General features: G+C 46.2%; 1 protein-coding gene across 1 annotated transcript in view; it reads left to right on the top strand.

The window, feature by feature from the left end:
- Window positions 1-11,354: 11,354 nt before the first annotated feature.
- Window positions 11,355-27,677, top strand: part of CD96 (CD96 molecule) — a 29,531-nt gene continuing 13,208 nt past the window's right edge. The window contains exons 1-7 of the mRNA XM_069785540.1: window positions 11,355-11,721; window positions 14,711-15,136; window positions 18,520-18,629; window positions 20,098-20,320; window positions 24,502-24,557; window positions 26,824-26,914; window positions 27,294-27,470. Coding sequence (XP_069641641.1) covers window positions 11,535-11,721; window positions 14,711-15,136; window positions 18,520-18,629; window positions 20,098-20,320; window positions 24,502-24,557; window positions 26,824-26,914; window positions 27,294-27,470 — 1,270 coding nt within the window. The 5' untranslated portion in view covers window positions 11,355-11,534. The remainder of the gene's footprint in view (window positions 11,722-14,710; window positions 15,137-18,519; window positions 18,630-20,097; window positions 20,321-24,501; window positions 24,558-26,823; window positions 26,915-27,293; window positions 27,471-27,677) is intronic.

Below are 27,677 nucleotides of genomic sequence, written 5' to 3'. Positions count from 1 at the left end.
CACAGCTCCAGTAATTAGGCCTCCTGCTTTTCTGGTCTGGCTGGTGCTACCTTAGCCCATACAAGGAAAGCAGAAGAAAGAGGTGTAAGAAAGAAAACATTACCTACCACCGCTAGCAGCCAACAGCATGAGGTAAGAACCCTGGTCACACATGGCAGATGCTGAATCCTGTAAAGCTGGGGTGTTGAGCAGACCAAAAAGGCCAGAGACTGAAAAGATGAATAAGATAAGATAGATTACCTTTTCACAAAAACTGTTTATTGCCTTTTTCTGTTGTCAGCCCGTACCTATTACATATTCACTGGGAAGATGAGCTTGACTTGGGGTTGCAGTTATACATCTGAATCTTCATCAAATGGCAACATGTGCTTAACAGGCTGCTAAAGCACAAATATTCTGATTTTTCACCTGCAATAATACCTGAAGTTAGAAAAAGACTGAGGATTTGAAAAAGACTGAGGATTTATAAAAGCCATTTATCCCATGGAGAAGGGAGCCTGACTTGAATGCATTTGCAGGCGCTGCAAATTAGGAATGTTTTAATCATGTATTCCCACCAGTGAGCACACATAACAGCAACAAATATTTATCCAGATGGATGAACGCAAGAATCAGTTTTGGCCTTAAGCTGTCACCGCTCCTAGCCAGCCACGTATTTCACTGGTGGGTCTTGCTGACATTCCGTCTTCCTTGCTGAGAGCATTGGGGCGTCTCCAGCTGCTTGCCAGCCTTTCCCTCTCTTTACTGGGTTGCTCCCAGTCACTGTTCAGGCCATGCCAAGTACACTGGCCACCAGAGCCAGTCCATCTGCTAGCCTTTCACAGGGGAACAATTTGGGGCTCTTTTTCTGGAGGTCGGCGGTACTGCCAGGATCTTGTACGACGCGATGCACTACAGGCACTCCAGGAGCCTGACAAAAGGTTAAATCAGACGCTTGCCTGGCACCATTTTAATTACTCAATAGGACAGCGCAGGGTACTGCCTGCCAGTTCTGCTGCTCGTTTAGCCGCCCTTAAATGTTGTTCAGGCAGGAAGGAGTTTTAATAAATTATTGCTGAGCAAGGAGCGTGGATGTAGTGCTGTGTCATAGAACAGGACGTTTTCAAACTCATTTCAGTCTTTCTGGGTCACAGTTCAGCTTCTTTCCTTTGAACTTCTGAAGGAGAATTCAATCTGTGCTCAGTGTTAAGGGTTGGGTTTTTGTCGCCTTTGGCAGGGCCTCGAATGCCTTCATTTTTCAAATAGAGAGGCTGATCCCGTAACTCAGATGAAGAAGCTGCCTCATAGGCATGACACGGATCAGCAGGGGAAACTGGCCTTTATGTGCAGGGTCTGAGACTCAAAAAGTGTGACTTGCATACTTAGCTTCCGTCCTCTTGACAAGTAACTGTTTCTGTAGTAAGATTAACTATAGCCGATCATTTTAAGGCTAAATCTGGAAGAAGGCAAAGTTCAGTTGTTAAAAATGCAATGGGATATTATGGAAGGGCTTTCTGAGGAGGATGATTGTATTGGCAGCAAAACTGCATCTCGGCTAAGTTGTCAGAGCAATTTCAGCGCAAGTTTTTGGTGCCTGCTTTCCAGCTGCAGTAAATGCACATGAGCTAGCAAGCTTTTTCAGGCCCAGAAAATCGGACACTTAAAATTGACTGAGAGTTACCTAGTTATGCATTAAACTATACAGGCACAAAATGTTTCCTTCACCTGATTCTTCGTGCAAACAGTAGGGACTGCGGGTGCCTGTGGAGCTTTCTTGCTTGAGAGTCACAGGAGACTTTGTGAAAGGAGATGCTAGAGATGCCCTTCCCTACCCAGCAGCCTTTCTCCCCGCTCCAAAGCAAGAGCACTAGCCTTGGCATGCAAACTAGTAGCTTTAAAAACCCCACAACATCAGCTGCGTAATTCAGAGCCCTCTCCATTACTGACGTCTCTATAAGGTATCTCAGGAAGGACTGGCAGGGCGCGGGGTCTCAAACACCTGAAAACCAAGGGGGTCGGGAAAAGCCCTGGCGTCGGTGGCTGGAGGCTCTTTGGAGGTGGCAGCAGCCAAACCTGCTCCGTGCAGCTTGTCCCTGTGCAGCCCTGCTTCTTAGCCTTTCTCTGGGTTTACTGCTTTGCACATGAAATTAATAAGATTTGTCATAAAAAAATATGCACATTGACCATCTGTGTTAATAATTGACTTAACGAGGATCTAACCGCCTCTAGCCCATCCCAGAGAAGTTAATTGAGGGGATTGTGTTTATAATCTGCCTTGAGAGTTCTAATCTTCTGTTCCGGCGCTGCCAAGCCACGGATTGATTGATTGATTTTGGTCTCTTGGAGGAAAATAACAACCTCCTGAGACAGACTTTGGCAGTTTCCCAAAGAGAAAGTACACAGCATGGGGAACCGGGGAAAAAAATATAGGCTTCTTCGTGGTGTTTCAATGTGGGTTGCTAAATCCTGCTTCCTAGAAAATGTGAACCAGTAAATGTCAAGCTCTTAGGTATGCTTCAGGTCCTATGAAAAAGCTGCTGTTATTAGCAGGAAACTTGTGTCTTTTTGTATAGATGATAGACAGCGAAGTTTTTTCTGGGAATTGGCGTGAGGGGTTTAAATAACAAAACAAAACAGGAGGTCATCCCGCCTTTTGAGGGGTGGTGGGTGAGGTCTTACAGAGGTAACTCTCCCCTAGGTCTGGCGACTCCTCTCCAGAGGGACTGCCCCGCTCCTTGAGCTACTGCATGAGGAGAAGGGCAGTGGGTGGCAAAACACAATTCTGGTGAGAGAAGGAAAGGTCGCCCATGAGAAAGACTGCTGGAAACTGCAACTGAAAAATGGAAAATTGCAGGAAAACATGCTGGAGAGCCTGGCAGGAGATGCAATTCTTCATTTTGTGCCAAAGCCAGACTAAGTGCACCTAAGCTATTTTTTGGTTAATATTTTTTACAGATAATAATTCTAAGCATAAGATAGCCAATATACTTGCTCTGTTCAATATTTTGTCCATTTTGAAACAGCAGATTACTTCCCTGAAAAAATCCTAGTTCTTTCCTGTGGGCAACTATTGTATGATGTAGGTGCCGATCCCATGAAGCTGGCCATGTACTTTTTGTGTTCAGGAAAAGTGGGAAATCCTCCCTAGGATTCAAAATACATTTATTGCACCCAGCGTTTTCAGGCACTGGCAGCATCCACATTGGTATAACAAAACATTTCTTTTGGGTGAACAGACCACATCCACAGACCGCTGCTTTCCCTTTTTGTTTCATATATGGGTTGTTAGGTGTTTCTACTGTTCAAACCGCTGAACTATATATGAATTTTCTTTGAACTTACATTTCTTTTATTATCCACCTTGCCCTTTTCAGCTTCCTGGGAACCAGAGCCAGTGCAAAGCAGGAAGCCTGCCAGGGAAGTCCAATATCTGAGGCGATATGAGATTACAGCCCAAATCTAATAAGGATAGATTAGTTTTATTTCCCATTTAGCCACGAGCGTTGCTGGTAGAACAAGATATTAAATCAGACTTCTAAAATTGTACCTGTACTCTGAGCAGCTGGTCAGCTGTACCGATCCCCAGCCCCAGTACTTTCTCGTGCATCCTGAAAGACCACGGCCACGACTTTCTAGAAGCACTGCAAGCCAAATGCGTCTCTGGCGTATTCAGGTAAATCACTGAAATAAGCCTGAAATGATTTTGATCCAGCCTCCTGCAAACAGATCTATGGTGCTTCTAAACTTGTTTTTTTCATGCAACTCTGTGGTGGGCTTTTTCTTCCTCCTTGACAAGCTCTTTGCTGCACGGTAGCATCTGTTAGAGAAATACAGCATGTGAGTCAGTGCAATTTTAAAAGGAGAAAGGATGACTAGTAATGGCTGCGGCTGCCTTAGTTTGCATGATGTTTGCTGCTTCAGCTGCTGTGCAGCTGAGCAGGGGGTAGGGGAGGGAATTGTCCTCTGGAGAGTCTGATTCACAATAAGCCAACTTGGTTCAGTTCTGTAATGAGAGATTTTTTCCTTATTTGCAATTAAAATGTCAAAGTTAGAAGTATTTGATTTGTGCTCAGTCACAGTGCAGTTCTCCAGCTTACTGACTTTAAGGAAAGTCTTGCAAGATGCTTTTTTTAAAATCCAATTACAGTAACAGACTGAAATTAATTTACTGAATCATTGATTTTCCAAGGGGCAGAAGGTGGCTTCAGCCTTTTGGGAAACGAGACTTGGGGAACACAAGCGGCTTCCCTCGTCTACACAGTGGTGCTCTTTTTGGGACACACAGTCTGGAAGGGCCCAGGTGCCATCCATTGACTTGGGCAGTGCTCTGGTTAGGGCCTTAAACCCACTGAGCCGCTGCATATTCATTTAGAAAATGGAGTCAATCATGCAAAATAGAAGTTAACTGCTCTGGTAGAGGTCTCAAATGATTTCGCTGCCATTAGCAGCATTGCTAAGCTTAATCAGCTGTGGAGAAGTTAAAGCATAACCTCATTTCAGGCGGGAGGAAGAGCGGTGCTCAGCCGAGTGGTGCCTGCGTGCCGGTAGGTCACGAGCAGGCTCCCAGGAGTGGGTATGTCACAAGTCAGTGACTGGGATGGAAATACCATCTAGGACAAGGGGTCGAGCTGGGAGGAGGGCTGGAGGACGTGACTACCAACCTACTCTTGGTTCGCAACCGAGACTCCAGCCCAGGTGACACTTAGGGGCGATTTTCGTGACGTGATTGTCCTTCCTCCACTTTGGACAACAAACGTGTGATCAGCGACTCCTTTAAATCCCCAGTAGCTGGGATAGGATGTTTCCCTGAAACCAGAAGCAGTAGTGCAGGCCCTTCCTAGTATTGCTTCAGGAGGTGACAGACTTATCTAGAAACCGAACATCTATTTTACATGGGCAGTGACCCTTACCAAAAGCTAGAAATCTTTCTTAATTTTAGTGGTGGTTGAAACTCCAGAAACTCATATTGAATGCTGAAAGAGGTGTTATCTGTTGGAAACTATCTTAATTCCCCATCCTTTTCTTCAGCTACTTAGCCAGGAGTGCTCTGGAAGGAGATCAGTGTTCAATGCACGTTGACGCGCTAGCAAGTCCTCACAGGCTCCTTAGGGCAGGATCGGATTATGCCTTCGAGCAGGGAGTGAACCAAAAGGATCCACATCTGAAGTAGCTAAATGTTACTCTGCTTACGGTCTGGAAAATATCATTATGCAGAAACATCCCAGAAGTTTTCTGTTCTCCATTTTACCTTCTAGCTACTCCTGTGCTGTATTATCCCATCTAACTGCAGGCTGTTAACTCTATTGAGATACCCAGATTTAGGAAGGTACTTGCCCTACGCTGCCCTCATATACAGCGCACTCAGCTCTGTGTTGCCTTCTGGAGGTGACCCCACTCCTTCCAGGACTTGGGTGAGGTGTCCTGCTCTGCAAGCCTCCTGGCTAAAGCACCTCGGGCATCCAAACACGGGCTCCACTGAGGTACAGTTTCTTCTCTGCAGAGTCAGGCTCAACATGAAAAACCGCCTCTGCTGTGCTTTTCTCATTTGTACTTCACCACCTTTTCTAGAGAGACATGGAATTAGGGTGTAGTGGACAATTTAATAGATGCTGGATGTGATGGGAGAGTTATCTCACTTGCCTGTGGTTGCTTCTGACGTGCCGATAACATGAAAGGTATTTATAGGGCTACAAAGATACTGTGTGTAAACAGACTCATTAACGTCTGATGCTTTCAAAGTATTCTCTCAACAAAAAAATAAAATCCAAGTTATGGTTCTCAATGTCACTATAACTTGGCCTTTTATTGCAGTAATTTTTTTTTTTTTTTTTTTTTTGTAATGAAAAGGCAGCTGCTGCCCTCAAATTGTCACTGCTACTGTATCTGAAGTTAACTTTCACACCTTTATTCTTTTCTGTTTGATGCATTTCTTCAGTTGTGAATTCTAACCAGTCTGCTGTGTTGAGCTCTGGCCAGGCAGCTGTGTGTCTGCAAGAAGGTATTTGCATACAATAGTATGGAGGAATTTAAATTAATCAGGGAATAAAATCCTTTAGAGATAGTCTGCACGGTAAAATGAGCTGTACAACCCTTCTAGGTTTACAGCACTTTGGATGTGAACCTAAGCTTTTTGTTTCTGATTGAGTGGTCTGTTGCTTGTCTTGATAACTCCCTCTTTCATGCAGACCTCAAGATAAAGCCCCACAAGCTGTGTTTATGCAAAGCCCTTTCTCAGGCAGACTCCTGTTCTCGCTTGCTGGTGTGATTCATGAAAGCTGCTCCAAACATTGTCTCTGAAGCTCCTGCCAAAGTGACCAGGGGATGACATGGCCCTTCTGGGAGGCTTCGGTGGAAACCTCAGCCTTGTATTCTAACATGAGCAGATGTTTCCCAGCACTGGCAGTGGGTTACCCTTCCCTAACAAATGCCTTTTTTAAAGCTATGGGTGCCATTACATTTTCTTACACAATTATTAACCTACTTAGAAACGTTTTTTTACAAAACATGGAAGAGGAGATGTACAAGTGAAAAGCCTTTAGCTGACGCTGTATAACATGGGAGGAAAGCACAGTTTGTGCTGTAACTGGAAAAGAGAAAGCAACCAAAGAAAGCAGGGCTGGTCTCACATGTGCCTTGCATTTCATTTTGAAAACGACGACTCTGTAGGGTCTTTAATTTTTTTTTTTAATGGCTGGCTGGCTTTCACACAGTGGTTTTTCATTGTGTAGTTGTTGGGTCGATGTGCTTTATATTTGTTCTGTTTTGTTCATTGGTTGCACTTTTTATACTCTGCTTTTTCAGTAACTTGCACCTTGCACAATGTAATGTTCAACGGCTTACCCTGATGAACCATCATTGATCAGAAATGGCATTAAATGGGAGCAGAGGACCACAGGGATCTGTGACTGGAATGGCAGAGAAGGTGAGGGAGACAATTCTCTTCTATTTATCCCCAAACGTACGCTCTCTTTCTCTGAAACATGAGCTGTAAGTTAGGCCTTCTAATAAGAAAAACTACCGCCAGCTTTTGCAGTCCCTTTCTTACATCACAGAAATCCAGAGTCAGAGAAGTGCACACAGAGGAACTCAGCACCAGGTCACTCCCTGTGATCCTCCTGCTTTCCCAAAAGGCATCCTCTTGCCTTATCTGAAAGGCTTTGTAAACAGAGTGGTCACAAAGAGATTTTTCCCACAGACAGCAGGAAGAGAGGGTTTAAGGGCTGTAGTCCTTGCCTATCCACTAATTTTGACTTGTAGTCTCGGGCGAGGCCACTCAAAAGCAAGTTCCCTGCTTCCAAAGTGAAGAAAGCAATATTTACCAGTGGGATGAGCAAAAGGTGTAATTAAAGAGCCGTCGTCCAGTTGGACTTGGCCCCAAAATGTCTGTAGGACGTAATGGCAAATGAAATGCTTGTAGAAAGGGCCGCCTTGACTTCTGCTAAGGTTGGCGCCGGGAGCAGCTGCAGCAGAGCTGGGGAAGGCGGTGGAGCAGTCCTGGAACCAGGGCAGACCCGGCCGGAGCAGGGAAGCGGCCGAGGCCGAGCTGTTCTTGCTGTTCTCCCGTACTCCGAGCTGCCAGGGAGGGAGTAGGGATGAAAAGTCCATTCAGATCTTTGAACGTTTTTCAGCTGGAAAAATTGCTGTTGAGGGGGAGCGTGTACGCCTTGCTGTGATGCTGAGACACCCCAGTTGAACCCGGGGCTGCGTTGTGTCAAACACAGCATGTGGACGTGCACGGGTAGCCAGGAGGGAGGAGGAGGAGGAAGCAGAGAAAGAAACCCACTTCTCTCTGTTCCCCCGTGCAGAAGAGGCAGTGCTGCAAGCAGGAGAGAGGCATGACAGCTAAAGGTGGGAAGGGGAGATGGAGGAAGCAGGGGCTCACTGAAAAAGCCCAGTGGGGATCCCACCACCACTTCAGAGCCCTGTCCCCTGCCACGCTGACCCCCCCAGCCCGTGCCACCCACTCGTCCAGCCCTCCGTGAGGTGCCGTGGCCAAAGTGGCCTGCCAGCTACAGAGTCATAAGTACGGCTTTCAAAGAAGTTCAAAACCAAAACACAATGACAAAGTGGGAGTTTCTGTGCCAAGAGCCAAGCAGACCTGAAAGGTTAGTTTACTCTTTAATGAAATTCCTGCTTCAAAGTCTCCATCTCTTTTTCACTGGGGAGCAGCGCTTTCTTTAAGCAATGTTTAGAGGACACCAGTCTGCAAGGGTAATCATCCTCGCCTCTGGCAGGAAGAGCTCACGCACTAGCATTTCTGAAAAGGCTCTCTTTGTGAATAACTGAATTTGTCTCTGGAGTTCAAGATTTCTTTTTCTGTGGGACTGACTGCAGCTCTACTTCTTCCTTAGGTGCAGCTTACTGTAATTGAGGCAGAAGAATTGTATTGCAGTGGAGGGGCTTGTGAGCATGACGCATAATAGGGGTGATTGCCACAGAAAGAGTCATTTATAGTGTTCAAAATGCCTCCTCTGGGGGTGAAGGGATCTGCAGAAAATAATTAGAGGATCCCCCACTGCCAGCCCCACTCCCACGCAAGGGGAAAAAAAAAAAAAATCAATGTCGCGTGAGGTAGCAGAGACGTCCTTGAGCAGCGGGCAGAGCCCCGTGCTGCAGTGCACTGTCGGGCCCCATCCTGGGCGATGCTCAGAGCCCATCGGTTCCTGCCACCGCCTGGGACACAGGGCAGGACCAGCCAGGCCAACTGCTTGTCCAGCCCAAAAGAAAATGCTGTGGTTCACATAGCCCCTGACAACATGTGTCGCTTGCCTGGGCACAGCTTCTCTTCCTTTAAAACCTCCCAGCCTTGCAATGGTTTCTGGGTCTCTCCGAAAAAGGCACGTGTAGCATGATGGAAAAACCTGCGCATCCCGACTCTGAGACAAACATCCCTGCAGCTGCCCCACCAAGGAAAAGCCAATTACAGATATGTCCTCCCTTTAGCTCCCAATGAGGTCCACTGCCCCTGGGCATGATTCGGTACCTCCTTTCATCCCTGCCATCCACAACCTAGTGTGTAACATCCCACTGTGGCACCTTCCAAGCTGCCTGTGAATAACTTTTCAGGGAAAGGGGAGAGGGAGGAACCTCTCATAATAACGTGCACTGAGCGGGACCTCGTGTCTGGCTCCAGGGAAGAGACGGCTCCCTGCCAGTAGGCTGAGATAAGTGGCACATCTCAGGAGTGGTTTTTGATGTCATATGCAGAGGCAGGGCTTAGCTGTTCACGCACATCAATGTCAGCAGAGAGGTGAATGACCTCTTTGGGTTTTCGGCTCACGGTAGGAAGTGGGGCAAAACACAGCTCTGAAGTGAAAAAAAATCCATCGAGCTGGAAGGTTTCTTTCTTGTCTGCCTTTTATCACTAAGCACAGCAACAACGCTGGGTGGCTGCATTCAGCCAACACAATGCAACATGGCAGCAGTATATTTCGAAGATGTTATTTTAGTGGGGGAAACAATTTCTAAGGGCAAGACACAGGGATCTAGTAACTCAAACAAGCTGCTCAGGGATTTCTGTGGCTATTGAATATACCACACAGCGCTTGGGCTGCCTTGTCAGATTGTGATGTATGTTTCAGATCAATAAAAAGGCTCATTTGAGACTTGTTTTTTTCCCCATGTTACACAAAATACATTCTCTCATGGTACAAAGCTTACCTGAACTGATCAGCAGGAGAAACTAAGGTAACCGCACTCATGAATGAAAGCCCAAATTCTAGATTGAAGTCCAATTTGCTTGGACTCTAGTATCTGCAGATAATCTCTGGGTTCTTTGTGGTCTCTGCTCTGAACTGGAAACGAAAGCATATATCTTTAATATTTTTACTCCCTTCTGTGGCTGTCAATTACAATGGCTTGAATATTCTGTTCACCCTCAACTTCAGGACTTCTTGATCCTCTGAGACAGATCTTCCTCTGTGAGGCTTCTGAGTGACAAGCAGAGATTTCATCCCCAGAGACAACTCCCTTAGCAGTAACCCAGGCATCCAGTGCATTTACCACGACTCCTTTTAGTGTGTTTCCTCAGGAAGAGGAGCAATGCAAAAAAAAAGGAACCACACAGCAACGTTTATGCTCCAAGACGTGTCTGGAGGCCTGATCGCAGCCTGGGCAGCACTATTAGCTGTTCTAGCTGGAGACCTTAGCCTGCTTAAATGTGCTACCAAAAGCTTGCATATGCACAAATTAGGAAGTAGTATAGATGTTGTTTGCATGTGGTAGTGCATAAAATAGGGAAATGACCAGGGAGGTCTTTCTTTTTTACCTTGAACTCTGTGCCTCGCACGCTGGAGCTATGGGGACCTCCATGGTCAGCAAAGTAGACAGTCAAGAAGGAAATGGAAAACAGTTAGGAAGAAAATTGCAAGTAGTGGCTGGCAGTTTCCGTAGGCCTTGCCTGAGCAGCAGAGAGGGGTGCCACAGAAATTGTTTCAGAAAAGATGTGTCAGGACCTGGATCACCCAAGGATGGACCAGCCACCCGAGGGAGGGCAGTCCTGGTGGAGAGGGGTGCCTGTTTAAGGGACCGTGTCATCTAGGCCACTCGCTTTCTCCGTGCTGGTGGATGGGCTGTAATCAGCTCTCTCCCAAAGTCCAAAGAGTAGGTTGTCCTCGGGCCCCCGGGGAGGGAGTTATTAGGGGCAACCAACCTCCTGCCCAGCTGCGCTTCCAAACACCCATCCCACATCGGGAAGAGCCAGCAGATAAGGTACACCCACGTTGTGTACATGAGGTGTCCTGGCCTGCTCTTTTGGTTTTGGGGAGACAAGTGTGATAAGCAAGAACTCAGATCTGTTTCTGAAAAGCCACCAACAGCCGGTCCAATTTGGGTAAGACTTGCCTGCAATGAGATGCTTTGCTAACAGGTGTATGCCTAGTTTATGGAAACACAGTGTGCTTCAAAGACAGTTTGGAAGGATTTACAGGTGACCTGCAATGAAGACAGGTCACAGGACTGGCAGGAACCACGCGCTTCTGCCTGAGGGTGCTGCCATTGCCAAAGCTACCAGCTGAACGGAGTGAGGTATGGGGGTTAACCACACCAGGGGATGTTGTCACGTGTGATGCTGTAATTCTTCATCCTGCAGAAAATAATTAATGGTCTCATTCTCAAGGAGGGGGGGAAAAAGGTGAATCTGGAAGACACTCAATTCACTCTGTTTTAATTTAGGGCGATTAGTTTTGCTATTTTGCTGGGTTTTTTTAAAAGAGAGTGAGCGTAGAGACTCTAGAAATAGTACATTTGAGCTATTTTGGACTAACATGTGAAGGAAATGAAGCAATGGAAAAAAAAGTCAGCTTTTTTGTACATCATGTACCATATAGTCAACCTTAGATAACTGACAAGGTTTTGAGAGAGTGTAAACCAGTAAACTGCTTACTCTGAGTTTGTCTGAAAAGACAGAGGAAAAAAGAAAATGGTCTTCAACTTGGGCTTACAGTATAGGTAGCATTTTCAACATAAAGGTTTCGCAAAATGTACTAATGTTATCACTCTGGCAGGAAACTGAGGCTTTCACATTTAATGAAGCATTTCTTTGAAGTCACGCGAAAATGATGAGCGTGACTATGTTGCACATCTGCCTGTCTGCACAGGGCAGATCATTTCAACTTCCTTTTCCGAGACACTGCCGAGAGCAGGCCAAGAGAGCTACGTATTTACCAAAACTTCATCCAGTGAAGATGGAAAAGAGGTGGCTCTTCTCCCTCTTTTGTTTGCTCTCGGTGCCCAGCGTTGCAGGTAAGCACGTCAGTGGGATGCCTTGGCTCAGATTATGATGGAGGGTGGCGAGGGGCAGGGTGGCATCTGCAGGCTGGGCTTAGCGTGTCTCACTAGGGCAAGCTGTAGCTACTGGTAACGATTTTCTATTTCCTGACAACTTTCTAATAACCTAGTTATAATGTGCAGCTAGTAAGGAGTAAATGGCTTGAGCCACCTAGCAGATTAGTTTATTCAAAATGCCTAACCTGTTTTCACCAGAATAATCACTGAGATGAGCTCACTTGTATTTAGGGCAACATGTGCTCATCTCCAACGGGCAAAAAGAAAAACTGCTTTCGAAGAGTAAATAAAATATCTCTCTCTCACACACACACGCCTGTGTACGTAGAGAGGAAGAGTTGAAACACTTAAAGGCAAGGATAAATTGTACAGCTGCAACCCTTTAAATAGATTCTTCCCTTCCTCTTCCCCACCCAGCCCTACGTGCTGCATTAAAGGCTTGAGAAACAACTTTGTCATTGGGAGTAAAACTTTCAGAAAAGTTGAGTAAGGAGAACTGTATCCCCATCAGAGGGAGTTTAAACCAAAAACAATCTGAGTAAAACCAAGAAAAAGCCTGATGCTCACAAACCCCTCCACCCACCCTACCCCCCCCCAACAGGCTGACCATGCTGAATGCAGGAGTACTTATTACCAGCTAGGAAGAAGAATTTTGTGGGATAAGCCTTTTTCCAGTTAAGAAAGGAAAAAGTTCATGTATTTGATCAGCATGGTAAGATGCATCTCAAAATCTGGCATAGGCTGTTCCTATTTTCTACATCACTGAGGCAAACTGGATGGTAAAAGAAAGGAAAATATTTCATATGTGTATTCATAGAAAATAAAAGTTCTAAAATGCAAAGAAAGAACTAGAAGCCTCAAGACACGCACATGCAGGAAAGCAATACTGTTTAGGAAAAAATAGGATTGTTGGTTTTTTTCCCCGAGGATGAAATCCTCACTGAAGTCTCTCAAAGGTGAAAGTGCATACCACCATGCCCTTTGTGGAGATCAGACATCTAAATGTCTGGGAGTTGCTCCATTAAATTTCAAATAGAGCACAAGTATGAGCTAATGGAGAGCATTTGATTTGGAAGAATGAAGTTGGCATAAAATGAGACTAATTATGTTGAGATGTTAACTAAAAGATAAGAATACTTTTGCATGAAAGGGTTCAGTTAAAGTAACCTAAAGTGCCAGGCCACTAACAAGCAACACAAATTAAAATGCTGTTTCTACATATGTAATTTTTCACCTTAAAATAAAATATTCAAGTAATTCTTGGTAGGCATTCTTTACATGGCCCTTTGACCTAATGTATCAGTATGAGTATGAGAGATAACTTGCTAGGTGTCCCTTGCCTGCTAGTCTGATCGCAAGATTGCTAATAGCTTTTTACTTAACATTTACTGATGAAAAACTTACAGTGAAATCAGTAAGCATTTGCTATAATAAGCTCCTTGGACCGACAAAAATAGTTTCCAGTAATTTGTCTCACAGCACTTGTCACTCAAGCTTATTTTTATTTACCCTCTTATGTCATCCCCTCTCTTGGAAGTCAATTAAAAGATGAACAGAGCATGCACAGCAATAAAAAACAGAGACTGTGGGCCATGGCCATTCAGTAGCTTTGTTCACCACGCACCTAGTCTCTACGTGTTCGTGTCACCCTTCAGTGGTTTGGTACTAAATCTCAGCCAGCTCTGCGGGGACGTGGGACTCTGCCCTTGGTCTTCTTCCCTGTCAAACCAGAGCTGTGGGTGCGCAGGGTCCCTCTCTGGCTCCCGGCTGAGCCGGCAGAGAGTGGGGCACCGTCGAGACCGCCTGGCCCCTGGCAGGGCAACCCCTGGCTCAGGCGCCCCGGAGCCCTGTACCACACGGCAGAACACACGTCAAAGCAAAGAAATTGGTACCGGCTTTTTTCAGGTAAAGAAGGTGAGCAGTGTGCACTTGCTGCCGTGAGGAGTCAGTGGTATGGCTGGTGGGGCTGCGGGGCAAGTTCCCAAAACAAATTTTCAGTGGTGTTTTGATCCACAGGGAGGATAAAATCCAATGGAGATGGGAGGCAACGAGTGCCTACCTAAGAACATTGGCACAAACTCTTTTTTTCTGGGTTCCTGCACACCCTTTTGAAAAAAGGTCTTTTTGTGTATGGCTCTGTGGGTGTGATTGATTACTTGTCTCACTACGACTCCCCCATCCATAAATTTTTCATCTCCTTGAGTTTGTCAGTGCCCTGTATATAGGGGTTTGGGGACTGTGAGAATCTTGTTCATAGGAGGGAGAAAGGAAGAAGAACCAATTTTACTACAGCAGCAGCAAAACCAAGCAGCACAGGCTCCCGTTGAAAGCCCCTTCATTTCACCGATCCATTACTCCTTTATATGGCACGCTAAGGACTGCCAACATGCTTTATGAAATTAATTGAGGAAGAAACTGTACATACCAGGGCATCTCACTCTGACACTGAAGCAGATACTCATTTAGGCCATGCAGGATCTGTTTAATAACGTGGAGGTAAAAGAGCAGCTTTCTCTGTTGAAGCAGCGAAGGCAATTGCAATGGGCAGGGGGGAACAGTGCAGAGCAGAATTAGCCAGCAAGGATAACTCATTTGTTCTTGCAAAAAGAGCTGGGGAATAACCAGGCCCAGCTTCTGCTTTATTTATATCACTTGAAAGATTTCCATTTTCACAGAGGCCCTCGGAGCTCCCGTTTCACTCCCGTGAGCGTGATGGGAGCTGCCTGCCCTCTTCCAGACAAGCGTGTGTCTGCTCTCCCAGTTCTCTTTCCATGGTTTGTACTGGTGGAGATCTGCTGTAAAGCTCCCCACTGGAAAGCCTGTTGTTACAGTTGTAGGGTATTCATAGTTGTCTATGGCTAAGGCACCAAATCATGTCAAAGATGCCTTAGTAGAAAGCTTTGTTTAAACATGACTTACACTGAAAACTGTCCCGTTTGTTTTTAAGGCCAGCCTGAAGACGTCATTACACAAACAGAAGTGGTTCGTGCTTTGCCAGGTGCTGACGTGACCCTGGTGTGCAGCTTCCCAAAACGACACACCACCTACATAATACAGACTCAGTGGTCCAAGACCGATGACAACCAGCTTACCAGAATAGCTGTTTATCACCCTGTTTATGGCACCCACTACTTCACCTTTCCTGAAGCCTCTTACAACTTTTCAGTGTCCTTCAGCATGAGGAAGTGCTGCGACTGGGATGCTACAAAGGCTTTGTGTTTCCGTGATCCAAATGCCAAGTCTGAGTGCAATCGGTGGGCTCTGCACCTGAAAAACGTTACCGTCTCCCTCAGCGGGCAGTACGAGTGCAGTTTTGCCACTTACCCATGTGGGACAAAGGCTGCAAAAATTCAACTTCTTGTCAAGGCAGAAGGTAAGTGATTACGAATGAGATGTTGCTTTCTCGTAATGGGGAGTGGGGGTGGGGAGAATATCAGGATAGATTAACTGTTCTTGGTCGGTGATGGTGACTTGTTTGGGCTTTGCAATGATGCCACTGAATGCTGCCACCTACACAGTTTCCTATTTACCAGGCACTCTGTAGCTGCTGTTATCCAGCTCGTGATTAGGAAACCTTGTTTGTCTGGAGAAATACAAAGTTAGATAGGAAGGCAAAAAAGGTGGTGAGATGGGTGGTTTCCACATTTTTGTTTTGGAGAAACTTGCTGCGGAGAAGACTGGATGAGCGGCTCAGGATATGGTGGGATGGAGGCTGCTGGATCGCCAAACCACGCTGTGCTGCTGCTGTGGCACGCAGCACTGGGCATGAGAAAGAGAAAACTCCCTTGTCTGGTTGAGGCTGAGGGCTGGCATCTGCAGGGTGTGCTGAGCGTTAGCTCAGTGGAGGGATGTGTGTCCCCACCGTCAAAAATAAACCGGAGCAAAGTGGGGGATTGTTTAGGACAATCACAGGAATGGAGACTTGGCTGCTTCTGTCAGCCAAAAGGAAGCTGGAAAACAGCATGACTGCTCTTGGAAAGTAAGCCTCAGGGGAGAGTGGGGACTCCGGGCAGGATATTTAAATTATCCTGGCAAAGGAACAAACGGATTTAAATGGACATGAATGGATTTGACTACAAACTAAACAATAGTGGCAACCATTAGTGCAGCAATTTTGGGAACATCTGTTTAATGCCAGCAGTGAGGGCAAAAGCCCAAACTGCTGTGAAGATGGAGCTGGGGGGGGACATTGGGCAAGCGTGTTGGTGTGCACATGGGGCACTGGATTTGCTGACACCAGAAACCTCTTCCTGACCCAGGTTTCTGTTAACAAGCCAAGAATGAAGTAAATGCAACAAACCTGGCACGGATTCAGTTCAGAGCTACAAGGCCAACATGCTTGCCCTGCTTGTGCCGGGGGCTGTAGATGCAGCACGTGTTCAAGGGTTAGGAGCGTGGTGAGCGCAGGGGATGGCAGGGGGAGCAGAGGGCAGCAGAACTCCCACCGCCTCTTTGGCCTGCATCGTGAGGCCAGACTGGTGGCAGGAGGGATGTTGGTCCCCATGCTGGATCCCACTGGTCCTGCAGCAGGAGGAGGTCCTGTGCAAGACTCCTACACAGCAACATTTAACCCAAGCCGCTGCCTTGCTCCCTGACGGCCTCAAGCTCCAAGCGTTTTGGTGGTGTTATCCCAGAGGCACACCTCAGGGGCAACCCAGCAGCACCTGCCTGCCCTGATGAACTTACAGAGGCAAAATTAGAGCCAGCGTCTCTGCGCAGTCCACAGAGGATGGGTGTGTTTAAACAGTACATGCTGGATAACTGTGTCAAGGACGAAGCTGCCACTTTACCTGCGTGTGCTGCAGTAGGCTCCCCTTTGGGAATTTTCCTGTGCTTCATAGGGCAGAGGGGCTGGATCAAGTGGGGAGCAGTGAGGTACAAACAGTGCTGGTAACAGCGTAAAAGGCTCCCATGCTTCTGTTCATGCGATTTTTCTCTATCTCTTCCTTAACACAGTAAGTGCTAATCAAGCATTGCTCCTTTTCTCTTGCTGGTGCCCTTGGTTGATACTGGCATGTTCAATGCCGTTATTGATATCTACATGTTAAACATGGGCAGCTCTCGTTCATATCAGCATCATTGTGCCTTTTTGCAGCAACTGCATGATGTAGCAAGCTGTGCTACTGATAACCTCCTTGCTAGAGAGAATTAAAAAATGCAGTTTGCAACATACCTCTTGCAGATTTGTATTTTAAGGTAACCAGATCTTTTGCAATGAACCACCTCCACTCAAAAGAAGGCAAAAGACCTTAATCCAGCCTACAAGTGGGATGGAGAAGGGTCCTAGTCATTAATGAAGTACAGCTCCCAACTACATCAAAGCAAAGTGAATCCAAACGGAGTCAACTTGTAGGTACGGCAAAAAGCCTGCAGAGCAGCAGGCCTATGTAGGACTGACAAACATGGAGGGCCTTAGCCAACAGGCTGTTAATGGAGATGAGAATCAAAGACGGGGGCGGAAACAGAGCAGCTCTGAGAACACGACTGTGAGAACAGGCAGAGGCCGTTTGCAGGCTGAGCTCCCGGGGCGACTACTCATCTTCGTACTTCTCGTACGCTGCATGGCACTTTTGCATGGCAGCTTGTCCCAGCAAAGCCTCCTATATGGTTTTCTTCCCAGGGAAGCTCTAGATTTGCTTCCTTTGCCCTTTCTTTAACCTGTTCTGCACTATCCAGCCCCTTTAGGGCTTGTGCACTCTGCGTCCCATCGTGGTCGCTGGCTCCTCGGCTGCTTTGCTCTGGTGGAGAGCGGAGACAAGCTGCTTCTGCTGCTGGGTCTCCTGGGCACCACTCCGGGCGCTGCCTTTCGTCACGTCCCTGCGGCACAGGCTGCATGCTGGCACTGCCACTCCGTGCTTGGGCGCCAGACATAAAGGAAGTTACAGTCACCAGAAAGTCCCCACTGCTAAATAACATAACAGTCTGGGACTGCTAGATATTCTCCCGCCCCTCAAGATAAAAAAAAAATGAGTAAAATATACAACTATTCTATCTCAACACGCAAGCCAGAGCTACCAGAGGAACTAAGTTCAAGAGTTTCCCCGCAGCGTGGGCTCGTGCCTGCCTACAGGGGAGAGGGAAGGCAGGTCTGTTCGGACCACGGCTGTGCTCAGCTCGCTGCATCACTTTGCCCTTCTGCAGGTGGACTAGAGCCCTGGAGGGGGAATGAGTAGGGTAGGAGATGCCAAAATGCTTTTTTAAATTGATAACAAAGGAAAGAGGGACAGGCTCTCTGCTTCTGGTAGCGGGCAGGTTAGACAATAACAAAAGGGGCATTTACACTGAAAAACGGGGTTAATCTTAACCTGCTTGACATGCTGAACACCTTGCTTAGTGAAAAGAAGGTCTGCGGTTATCTTCAGAGAAAAGGAAATACAGGTGTGCAAAATTGATGTGAAGGTTTATTGCCGCAGAAGAAAATTGTAAGGGAAAAATTGAAGCTTCAAATTATTCTCAGCTCCAAAAGGAGACATCTTGATCCTGCAGTTAAGCAAAGGTTTGTATGAATTGCCAAAAAATTCAGGTAAAGCTGTGAATTAGAGTCATGAAACTGCATCTAGAATCAGATGCAGGGCTTTCACGTAACAAAAGTGTCTATCGGTAATGGTTGAAAATTACAGTTCCCTTCTAATCAAAAAAGTGCCTGTTCCTTGAACAGAAGACTAGTCAGCATTGGTTTTTAAAGCAGAATGAACATCATGTTTCTGATTTTCCTTCTTGGGCTTTTTTTTGTCATCGTTGTTGCAATGATAAAAGAGGAGCAGCACTACGTGAAGGAAGTGCGGTTAAACCAGACTTTAGAAATTCCATGCGTTGAGGACACGACCTCAGAAAATTTGTCCAATTATCCTTTGAAGTGGCTAGTGGTAAGTGTTCTTCATCTCAGGTACAAGCTTCAGAAGGAACTACAGGGTATTTTTACAGGTTGAAATAGAAATGTTGGACTTTACTGTGTCCTGCAGAATCTGCTAAACAAAAAGTATCGGTCATGTTGAACTGTGATAATAAAGGGAAAAAGTACAAACATGGTTTTGCAACATAGACACCACAAACAATAGCTGTGGAAGAAACAAAGAGGGGAAATTCCATCTTAATTGTTTTTATTTTTTCAGGAGTACATGTTGAGCAGGTCCGTGGAAAGTGGCAAAAAACTTAGCAAATGTAACAGAACTGAAATATTCCTTGTGTTGGATTTCTTAGGGATTTTTGCTGTAGTGAAGCTTTAGTATCTCTGAAAAGTACACGGTTACAGCATAAGGTAGTGAGATATCAGGCCGCCTTGAAATAGAAAAAAAAAGGGGGGCTGACTCTAATGTTTTTGGTTTTGTTAACCTCTGTGTCACAGATGCACACCAAAGACATGCAAACCCAGTTATCTAGCTAACCACATAAAAACTATTTTTAAGCAATTTGCTGTGAGATATAAAGCTCGTTATATTTTTGTACTGCATCTCACTTTCTGGGTAAATATTTGTATGCATGTTTTAATGCAACCTTTCAGCATTAATTTCAGTATGTAGAGATAAGTATCAGCCAGTAGTGTCCTTGAGTTTTGCCTCTTAATTTCTATCTATTGTCACCGAGGAGCTGTAACTGTTGAGGGTTTTCTTAAAGGTGATTATCTCACCCAGCTCATTATCTATTTAGATCTCCCCTTTGCAGGGCATTCTTAATATGAAAATTCTTAAAGTTTTTGTAGGGAACATCCTTGTCCTTACTACTTTTTAGTGTCGCTAGCTCACTCTACAAAGTAGCAGAGGAAGGGCAAAAAAAACCCCCAAAGGTCAGCACAGTGACACACGTGGGTCACCATGCGTCATTCGGAGTATAGCTTGCAGATATGTACCGAGGCACAGATGTCCAGGATATGCCGGCTGCACCTATATCTAAGGGTGGCTGGCACACAGACATTAAGGGAGGATGACTTTTAGCTATTATTATCAGGTTCTCACTATTTAAAATCTAAAAGAGCAAGGATTTTCTTGGAATTTCAGTCATATTTAATAGGTATGGGATGTTCAGCATAACTTAAAGATTGCTGCAGTGAGAAAGCAGCTCTGTTGCCCTCTCTGCAGGCTACAGAGATCAGGACTCACAAGACACAGCTATTTACTCCATATTTATTGGTACGATGATGACTGCTATTGGTTTTGAAGTTGTGGGAGAGAATGTATTTGGAAAAAAATAGATGTTGCAAATGTCCACTTACTACTACACAATGCTAAGGGTGTGAGGGAAGCTTTTCATAGCGGGAATAGAGCTGGTCTACAAAAATATTTGGGGCGTGGGGGGGTGTCTGGTCTTCACACATTGTGTGGATTGCTCTTTTCACAGGGGGAAAATGGCAGGAGAGAGGAACTTGTGACCAAGGAGCCCTCCTGTCCTGCAGTGTACAGGAACAGCAGCATGCTGGACGGGCAAAGAGTCCGCCTGGGTTTGAACTACACTCTAAAGATTTTCCCCACCAAAATCACAGATGATGGCAAGGTATTTTCCTGCCACGTGGCGTACCACCCGGAAAGAGTCCAGAAGAGCAGCACCACCGTGAGAGTATTCGGTAAGGGACTCATGCCAACTGCCCGCTTACTTGCACGTGGAAAGGTAACACTCCTGCCTGGTTCTGAAGGCAACAGCTTTCAAAATACACCAGGGTTTTTTTATATATACATATTTACATTGGGTTTTTTTCAGCTGCAATGAGTTAAAATGTTAGTAAATAACCCCATAGTTCTTAGAAAGAATTTGAGGGCATTCCTTCAATTTCTGGCATCAAAAATAGTAGATCCATTGTGCATACATCGACACCACCGGCGTGCACATTGCCACTATCTCACCCCAATGGGTAAGCTTATGTGGGCACTTTGCGGGTTACAGGTATGCACCTTGATGATGAAGATCTCTGTGCCCCAGTTATAAAATTACTGTGCTGTCTGCAGCTAGGAAATCATGACCAAAATTTATTAAGCAGCTGAAGTGATTTGGAACTATCGTTGTAGAGTCGCATCCTCGAAGGCATGTGGTGTTCAGCTGCTGCCAAAGGCTCTGGTTCTGAAAATGACGTCCTGCCTGGCAGTCTCAAACTGGTCAGGAGTGGCAGGGCCCATGTACCGCAAACGTGTGGGCTGGCATTTCATGCTGGAAGCCTTCCCCATCTTTAGTTACTTGCTCTGTTCCCCTTCTAGTGGCTTGGGAACTACAGTCGCTGAGGTACAACTGAAGCAGAAAAATGCTGTCCACTGAAAACTGGGCTGTATTTTCTGCTTATAGAGCAGTGGATCTGGAAAACATATTTCCAATGCTCCTAAAATGAATGGGTGTTAAACAGTGGGTCTGTCAACTGTCCCTTGACTGTAGCTGCTTGCCCAAGGAAGCCCACGGCTCGAGGACAGCATGGCCATGAGAGGCTAATGCTCTGAATGCAAAGAAAGATTCAACAGGGAGCAGCAAGAATTAAAAAAAAAAGCAAAACCTGTGTCTGGGACCTGTTGGTCACTGACACAAGAGAAATAAAAATAGAAGTTAATGATCTGAAATTTTCTCTTGTGTTTGCATGATTCAGACATGGGTCTTGCTTTTAAAAATCAACATTTGTCAAATAGCTACAGCGTTAGCTGGGTAATCGTTCAAGTATACCACCATACTTGAACTCTCCCTCCCCTCCATCCCTGCTGATGCTTTCGCCCTGGTTTGTGTATCTGTTAGCCCAAGAGTTTGCTTTATTTGACTTATTCTCTGAATTACTGTGTCACACGTAGTTGTCTGTGCATGCAGCCACATCAGCATATTTGTACAACAGGGGAGAGAGGCAAACAAGAGAAAGCAACCGTGGCCCTTGGTGGTGAACAGCCTGTGATGCTCCCAGTAAGTGCTGGCTGGCTTTGGACTGGGGTGCTATGCCCCGTCAGCCTCCCTCACGGGTGTCCTGAGGGCAGGGTTAGGTGGAGGGGCTCCCTGAGAGCTGGTTTGCGTTGGTGCTGAGGAAGGTCTCTCAGACCTAGGCCAATGGAGTCCAGATCTTGGAGGAAGTGCGTTTCTGTGCCCTTAGCCTCTTCACGTCTGATATTTTGCTGGTAAAATAACTATTTCGCATGCTGTCTCACTCCTTTCTGTTACCATTTGCTAAAGGCACACTGCTTACGATTGCCTCATACCAGCTTTTCTCCATTTACCTCTCTTGTGCTGCAACGGAAGGGGAGACCAAGAGCAGACGGTCCAGAGCCGCCCCTGCACCAGCCCATGGGCTGGCAGGGCAGGAGCTGGCAAAGAACAGGCAGAGACAGTGGCCAGAATAATCCAGCAAGCTCCAGTTGACATTTGGGAACAGACAAACAGCCACTTCAGATGACAGCACCTCTCTTGTTCCTTGTGCCAAAGCTGACCGGGGAATGAAGAAATGAACATTTATGTCCTAGCAGGTAGACCCAGCCTCGAACGGCCAGGGCAGGATCTAGAGCATGATAGTAAGCGCATACACTGTCGACAGCACGTTATATTGGTTATATCTGTCATCCTGGCCATTAAAAAGGATGTAGCTAGAAAACCGAGGCCAACTGAGGCTTGGGGAGATTTTCCCATCTCAGCAAGCCAGCATCCCCCCCTCACCCAAACACTCACGCAATCGAACCCCACGGGCTGAGCGGCATGAAAGAAGGGCAGGGAGGGCAGGCAGCTAGCGCACCACGGTGCTGTAAGGGGCAGGAGGAAGAGGAGGAGAGGAAGGTAGTGCTGCCTGGGGAAAGCTCCCTGTGCAGGATCCCTCTGACAAAGACTCCGGGGCTAAACACGGCAGAGACAGCCCAGGTCTGAGGGGCAGCAGTGGCACTTCCCCACAGATGCTTTGAGGTATGACTGAGAGCCGGGCAGGGGAGGATGGGGAAGGCATGAACGAGTCCCTCAATGAAGTTGAGAGTCTTGATAGGTTGAGTAAAAACAGACATTCAATCAAGAAAGCTTTTTTTAAGAGGGTACTTTTGGACTGAAATGCTTTAAAATATTTCTTTTATAGAACAGAGTTCTTTTAGATACAAGTTTCTGAGAAAATGGATGGCCTTTTCACATCTAACTTTGCCAAAAATTGATTTCTCCTTTTTGTAAGAGTAAAAGCTCAGCAGCAGAAACTACTATACTAAATATTGAATTTCTGCTAGACCCAAAACATTGGTAAATATCCTAGCAAGACAAATGAATGTCAAGCTGTTAACAGGGGCTGAGATGTTAAATGGAAAAGATCTATTAGATCATTGAGAGCTATGCTTGAGAGCTGCCTGCCAGAACAGTTACCCAGCAAATATGTTTTCTGAGAAAGCAGAGGACAGCATCCAATACAGATGTGAAAAGGTATACCCATTCTCATCAAAAAACAAAAGGAAGAGCAGGCACTAGACTAGATGTTAGTCTCCCAGCCAACTTTTAGCTGAGATTAGAAGATCCAGTTTACCAGACTTTTTCTTACATCTGAAAAAGTACAGTTGTCTTCTGCTAGCCCCACTACCATCTCTACAATTTTGGCAAGGCAGAAACAAGGACGAAATCTTAAGACATTCATCTTCTGACAGGAAGAATCCACACAAAAAAAAGCCAACAAGCCCCAGTAGGAAAAAAAAAAAAAAAAGGAAATTCCACCCAAAAAGTACACAAAGTCCATAAGGCCATGATAATTAAATATAGGTCACTCCCAAGCATAATCCATCAGTAACACTAGGCAGAAAAATGGAAATTAAAAAAAGAACACAGGAGAGTCTTTGGTGGATTTGTTATATAAAACAACAGGGAAACTTAAGCAGTTCACCTCAGAGGGGAATGTAATGAACTGAGGTGGCCCTATATCAATTAACAAGCTCAGAAAAGAAAAGTATCTTAATGGTAGAGATTAAAGTTTAAGTTGGAAGGAGAAAAAATTACAGATCTTCTAAGTAATCCAGGGGTTGCACTTGTTTCCAGTCCAGTTTTAAGGCTCAGACAGGGCCAGAAGAACAATTTATCCAAGGCTTTTGAGATTTACTATATATTAGCACAGTTTCAACAGTCCTTACTTAACAAGGCAGTTAATATTACTGCAAACCAGTGATCCCAATGGCTAATTTAGAAATGCCAATTTAGAGAGGCTTACGGTACTCGGTATATTTTACCTATACAGTCAGCCGCACCTAGAACCAAAATGCTGTGAAAACAAAAGTAAACACTTGTTTCCGTTTGTTGTGGATGTGGTCATCGGAGATCTGCTGCTCTGATGTGAAGGTGAGCTCTGGCAAGGCAGGAAACGTCTGTGGTGTGACACTGTCACACATCTGTCCGGGTGACAGCGTGTGGATACCTGGTACCCAAAATCAATCAACTTTTTGGGGGATGGCTAAAGCCTTTGCAGATGGCAAATGCCCTGAGGAACCGACGACTGGCGAGTGTTTTATTTCAGCAGGCCTGGGAAGGGTGGCTCTGCTGCCGGAGCCGTGACTGCGTGATGGTTTCAGCTCGTTTCTCCAGCAAAGCTGCCCAAGAGTGGTTTAGATAGGCAGTGAAATACATCATGGATTTTGTGGTAGTAGCTGCTGATATATGGTTGTAAACCACTTCCTTGACCTCAAATTGGAGCTGTGCAAGCTTTTATCTAGCTAGGTGTGTGGGTGGATGTAGGATTTAATTTCCACTCTTTTTACGAAACAAGGCTGTTAAGCCTTATTAGAAGCTGTTACCGTGACCTTCGGTATCCATTTCACGAATACATTTCTGTTTGCTTTCCAGCCTACCCTGAGATCTCTGTTAGGCTGCAGGAGGGCTCAGCTGGCACCACGCAGAAGGTGAGCAATTTTGGAGCAAAGAGTAATGCCCGTGACCGTAACAGAGCCACCCCTGCAGGGCCAGGCAAGCTAAGCTGAACCAGACGTAGCCAGGACCTCCAAACCGACCGAGCTCACAGGGCGACGAGCAAGTCAATGAGTTGATGTCAGCCGTTCGTGCCCTTTCTCCTGACCGATTCCCATCCCCACAGCAGCGAGCTGCTTCAGTGGGCACAAACTGGAGCTAGCTAAGTGCTTCTCCATGGTGTAGGCAAAATCCGGTTTTGTGTTAGCCCTAGGGAAGGCTCCGGGGCAGGACTTGAGAGGCTGTGAGGAGCTGATGATGTTGCAGGGGGCTGCGATGGTCCCTTTCTCTCCCCATCTGCCGGTTACCACCCGGCAGCCTCGGGCTGCCCTTTCCACGCTGCTTAAAATCCCTCTCTGAAGAAGGTCACCCGCTCCCCAGGATGCTGCTCCGAGGGGCCAGGGAGGAGCGGGTGCTGTGGGAGCGGTGCTCGGCACCCACGTGGCCCAGCGTGTGGACGGAAAGGCGATGATCGTGTCAGGTGCGATGGGTCGTGCTGCAGGCAGAACTCAGCTGGAGCAGTCAGATGCCAGTGGAGTGACTGGATCTAAGCCTGAGGGCCCCGTTTTAGAGCTGAAGAGCTACACAAGTGTTTTGGGGCTTCTGTTTTATCACTTGCTTTGTAATGCCAAAACCTAAAGGTCTGCTGTGCCGCACTGCCCATACTTGGCATAAAACATATTCGTGGCCCATATGACTGACTAGCAAGCCACTCTGGCTACTAGCTATGGTGCTTTGCTTCCTCTTGCATCCATCCAGGTTGAAGCTTTTGATCTGCGAGCATCCCAAATTAAGACAGTTTTCCTTGGAAACAGCGTTTGTGGGCAGGCAGAACCTTGTATTAGCCATATCCACCTGCTTCAGACAAGCCATGTGTCAGCTGGTTCTGCAAAACTGGTATAATTTTCCTCGTGACCTATTTCCAGGTGTGGTGTTGGACGTTGCAGGCTTTTGTCTGCACTGTCCTGTTGAGCAGAGCAAGGGGTGCTGCTGTCATGGGACCAGGCAACAGAAACTCTTCCAAGAGCCTCTGTCCATTCTTCACCTCCAAATAAACACCAACTCCTTTCCTTCTCTTTTCCACCCTTTCTTGTAGGGCTTAAATCTACTTTGGATGTCAGATTTGTATTTCTTTCATAGGAAGCATTTGTAAAAATACTATGAACTAAAAGTGCCTGAAAAATAACTGAATGTTAAAAGAGGGGAAAGCAATTACACTATGAGTTCAGAGGTTATTTGCCACGGCAAGGAAAGAGTTTCAGCTGAGTAGTTTCAGTCTTCATACTGAATGATTGACTTCTGCTGGCTGCAATGCATCAAGCTTGCTTTGAACTAAATGTGTGAACCACTTTCTTCAAAAGTGGGAGCAAGAGGGCTTTGTGCTGCATGAGTAGCACATGCTTTTTTCTTTTTTTTTTTTTTTTTCCCTTCGTTTAAACAGACCAGGCAATTTCTCTTAGTGCCATAAGCTGCTAAGTAAATGAAATTGGGAATATCCAGGCAGCATGGGGATGAGACCTCCCACCCTGCTAGTGCCCAACCCTTCATCCAGCCTTGATTTTGAGGTCCTTCCCATCTATCGCTTGACAAGAAATTAAATTGAGCACAGACACAGATTTGTAGAGCAACTGGCATAAAGCCAGGACTACTGCATCTAAAGCATGGAATTCCTTGTGACTTCTGGAAACCTCTTACCTATCGTGCCCTCTACAAAGATATCTTAATTTTGTATAATCAACATATTGTGCTAGGCAGTCTTCTTCATGGGATTTTTCTCTTTATCTGCCTAACGAAGGAAGGATTTACACGGCTTTCAGGAGGTGTCTCATTCTGCCCCCACACACCATGCTCATTCCAGATTCCGGTGTTTCTCCGTGTGGGTGTTTGTCACTGAGGCACTGGGCTGCAGGTGGGAGGGTGGAGGTTCACCCTGTATCTCTCCAGCCACAGCACAGGGCTGGAGGACGTTGGAGCCCCGTCACCCCCAACCTGGCCCAGGGTGATGGGGGTGTCCCTGGGCTCTCATTCAATGGTGCCTGCAACCAGAAAAACGGGGGGGAAAGAAACACAATAAAGAGGAAGCGAGTGTTTCCTTCCCAGGGGGGATGGTGAGTAAATAAGCTCTGTCCATTAGGGATTTTGGAAGCCAGCAGCCGGGTGAGGAATGAGAGAGGCTAACGACTGGCTTTTACTGCTCCATAGCCTAACGTGAGCTGCGTGGTGAGGAAGGTGTTTCCCAAGCCAAGCCTCGTGTGGTACGTGGACAGAGCGAGCCTGACGGAGCAGCCCGGAGGTAATGCCACCCGTCAGTAGGTCAATGGCGCAGCTGTAGAAGCGGTTCCCAAAAAAGCGGTGGTTGCTCATTCGCTCCTGCCACGGGGAGCCTGTAGGCATCCATCTGGGTGAAGGGGAGCTTCAGGCCTCCCCAAAGGGAACTGCTGGCGAACAGCCATGACCACAGTCCCCTCCAACTGCCAGCGGTGGGAACGATGGCTTGGCATAACCGTGCTGTTCTTGCCAAATCTTTGATAGCGTCTCAGCAAAGAAACCTGCAGCCGTACGAGCTTGCTTTTCAGTACCGATATTTTGCACAGTTCTGATTTATAGTTTGGAGTGTAATGAGAGGGTCTTGCAGCTTTTCTTTTTGTTTTGTTTTGTTTTTTTTTCCCAAGAAATTGCTGTTGAACAAGAAGACTTGCAAGACAGTGAAGGTTTCTATCAGCTGAGATCAACACTGGTGTTGCAAGGGACCCAGCAGACACATAAGATATTCTCATGTGCATGTCTGTTTTCCTTCCTCGGGAATGAAACACGGAATATTTCATCAGAAGAAATATTTGTTTCCTTCAGTAGGTTTTTCATAGGTAGGATGCATCTGAAATGTTAAAACATTAAGAATACCAGACACACGTATTCTCTGCTATTTAAAATACTGAAGAAACGCCAAGAGCATGGAAGCTTTATTGTACAAGTTCATCACACAGCTTGAACTTTCTGACAGGTTTTTTAGTTCAAGTCTTTGCTTAAGCCTCTAAATGAGCTAAGAAACTCCTGCA

Source organism: Haliaeetus albicilla, chromosome 6, assembly GCF_947461875.1.
Source record: "Haliaeetus albicilla chromosome 6, bHalAlb1.1, whole genome shotgun sequence".
NCBI lineage: Eukaryota > Metazoa > Chordata > Aves > Accipitriformes > Accipitridae > Haliaeetus > Haliaeetus albicilla.
The sequence above is the reverse complement of the archived record's forward strand: the minus strand, read 5'-3'. Positions and strand labels throughout refer to the sequence as shown.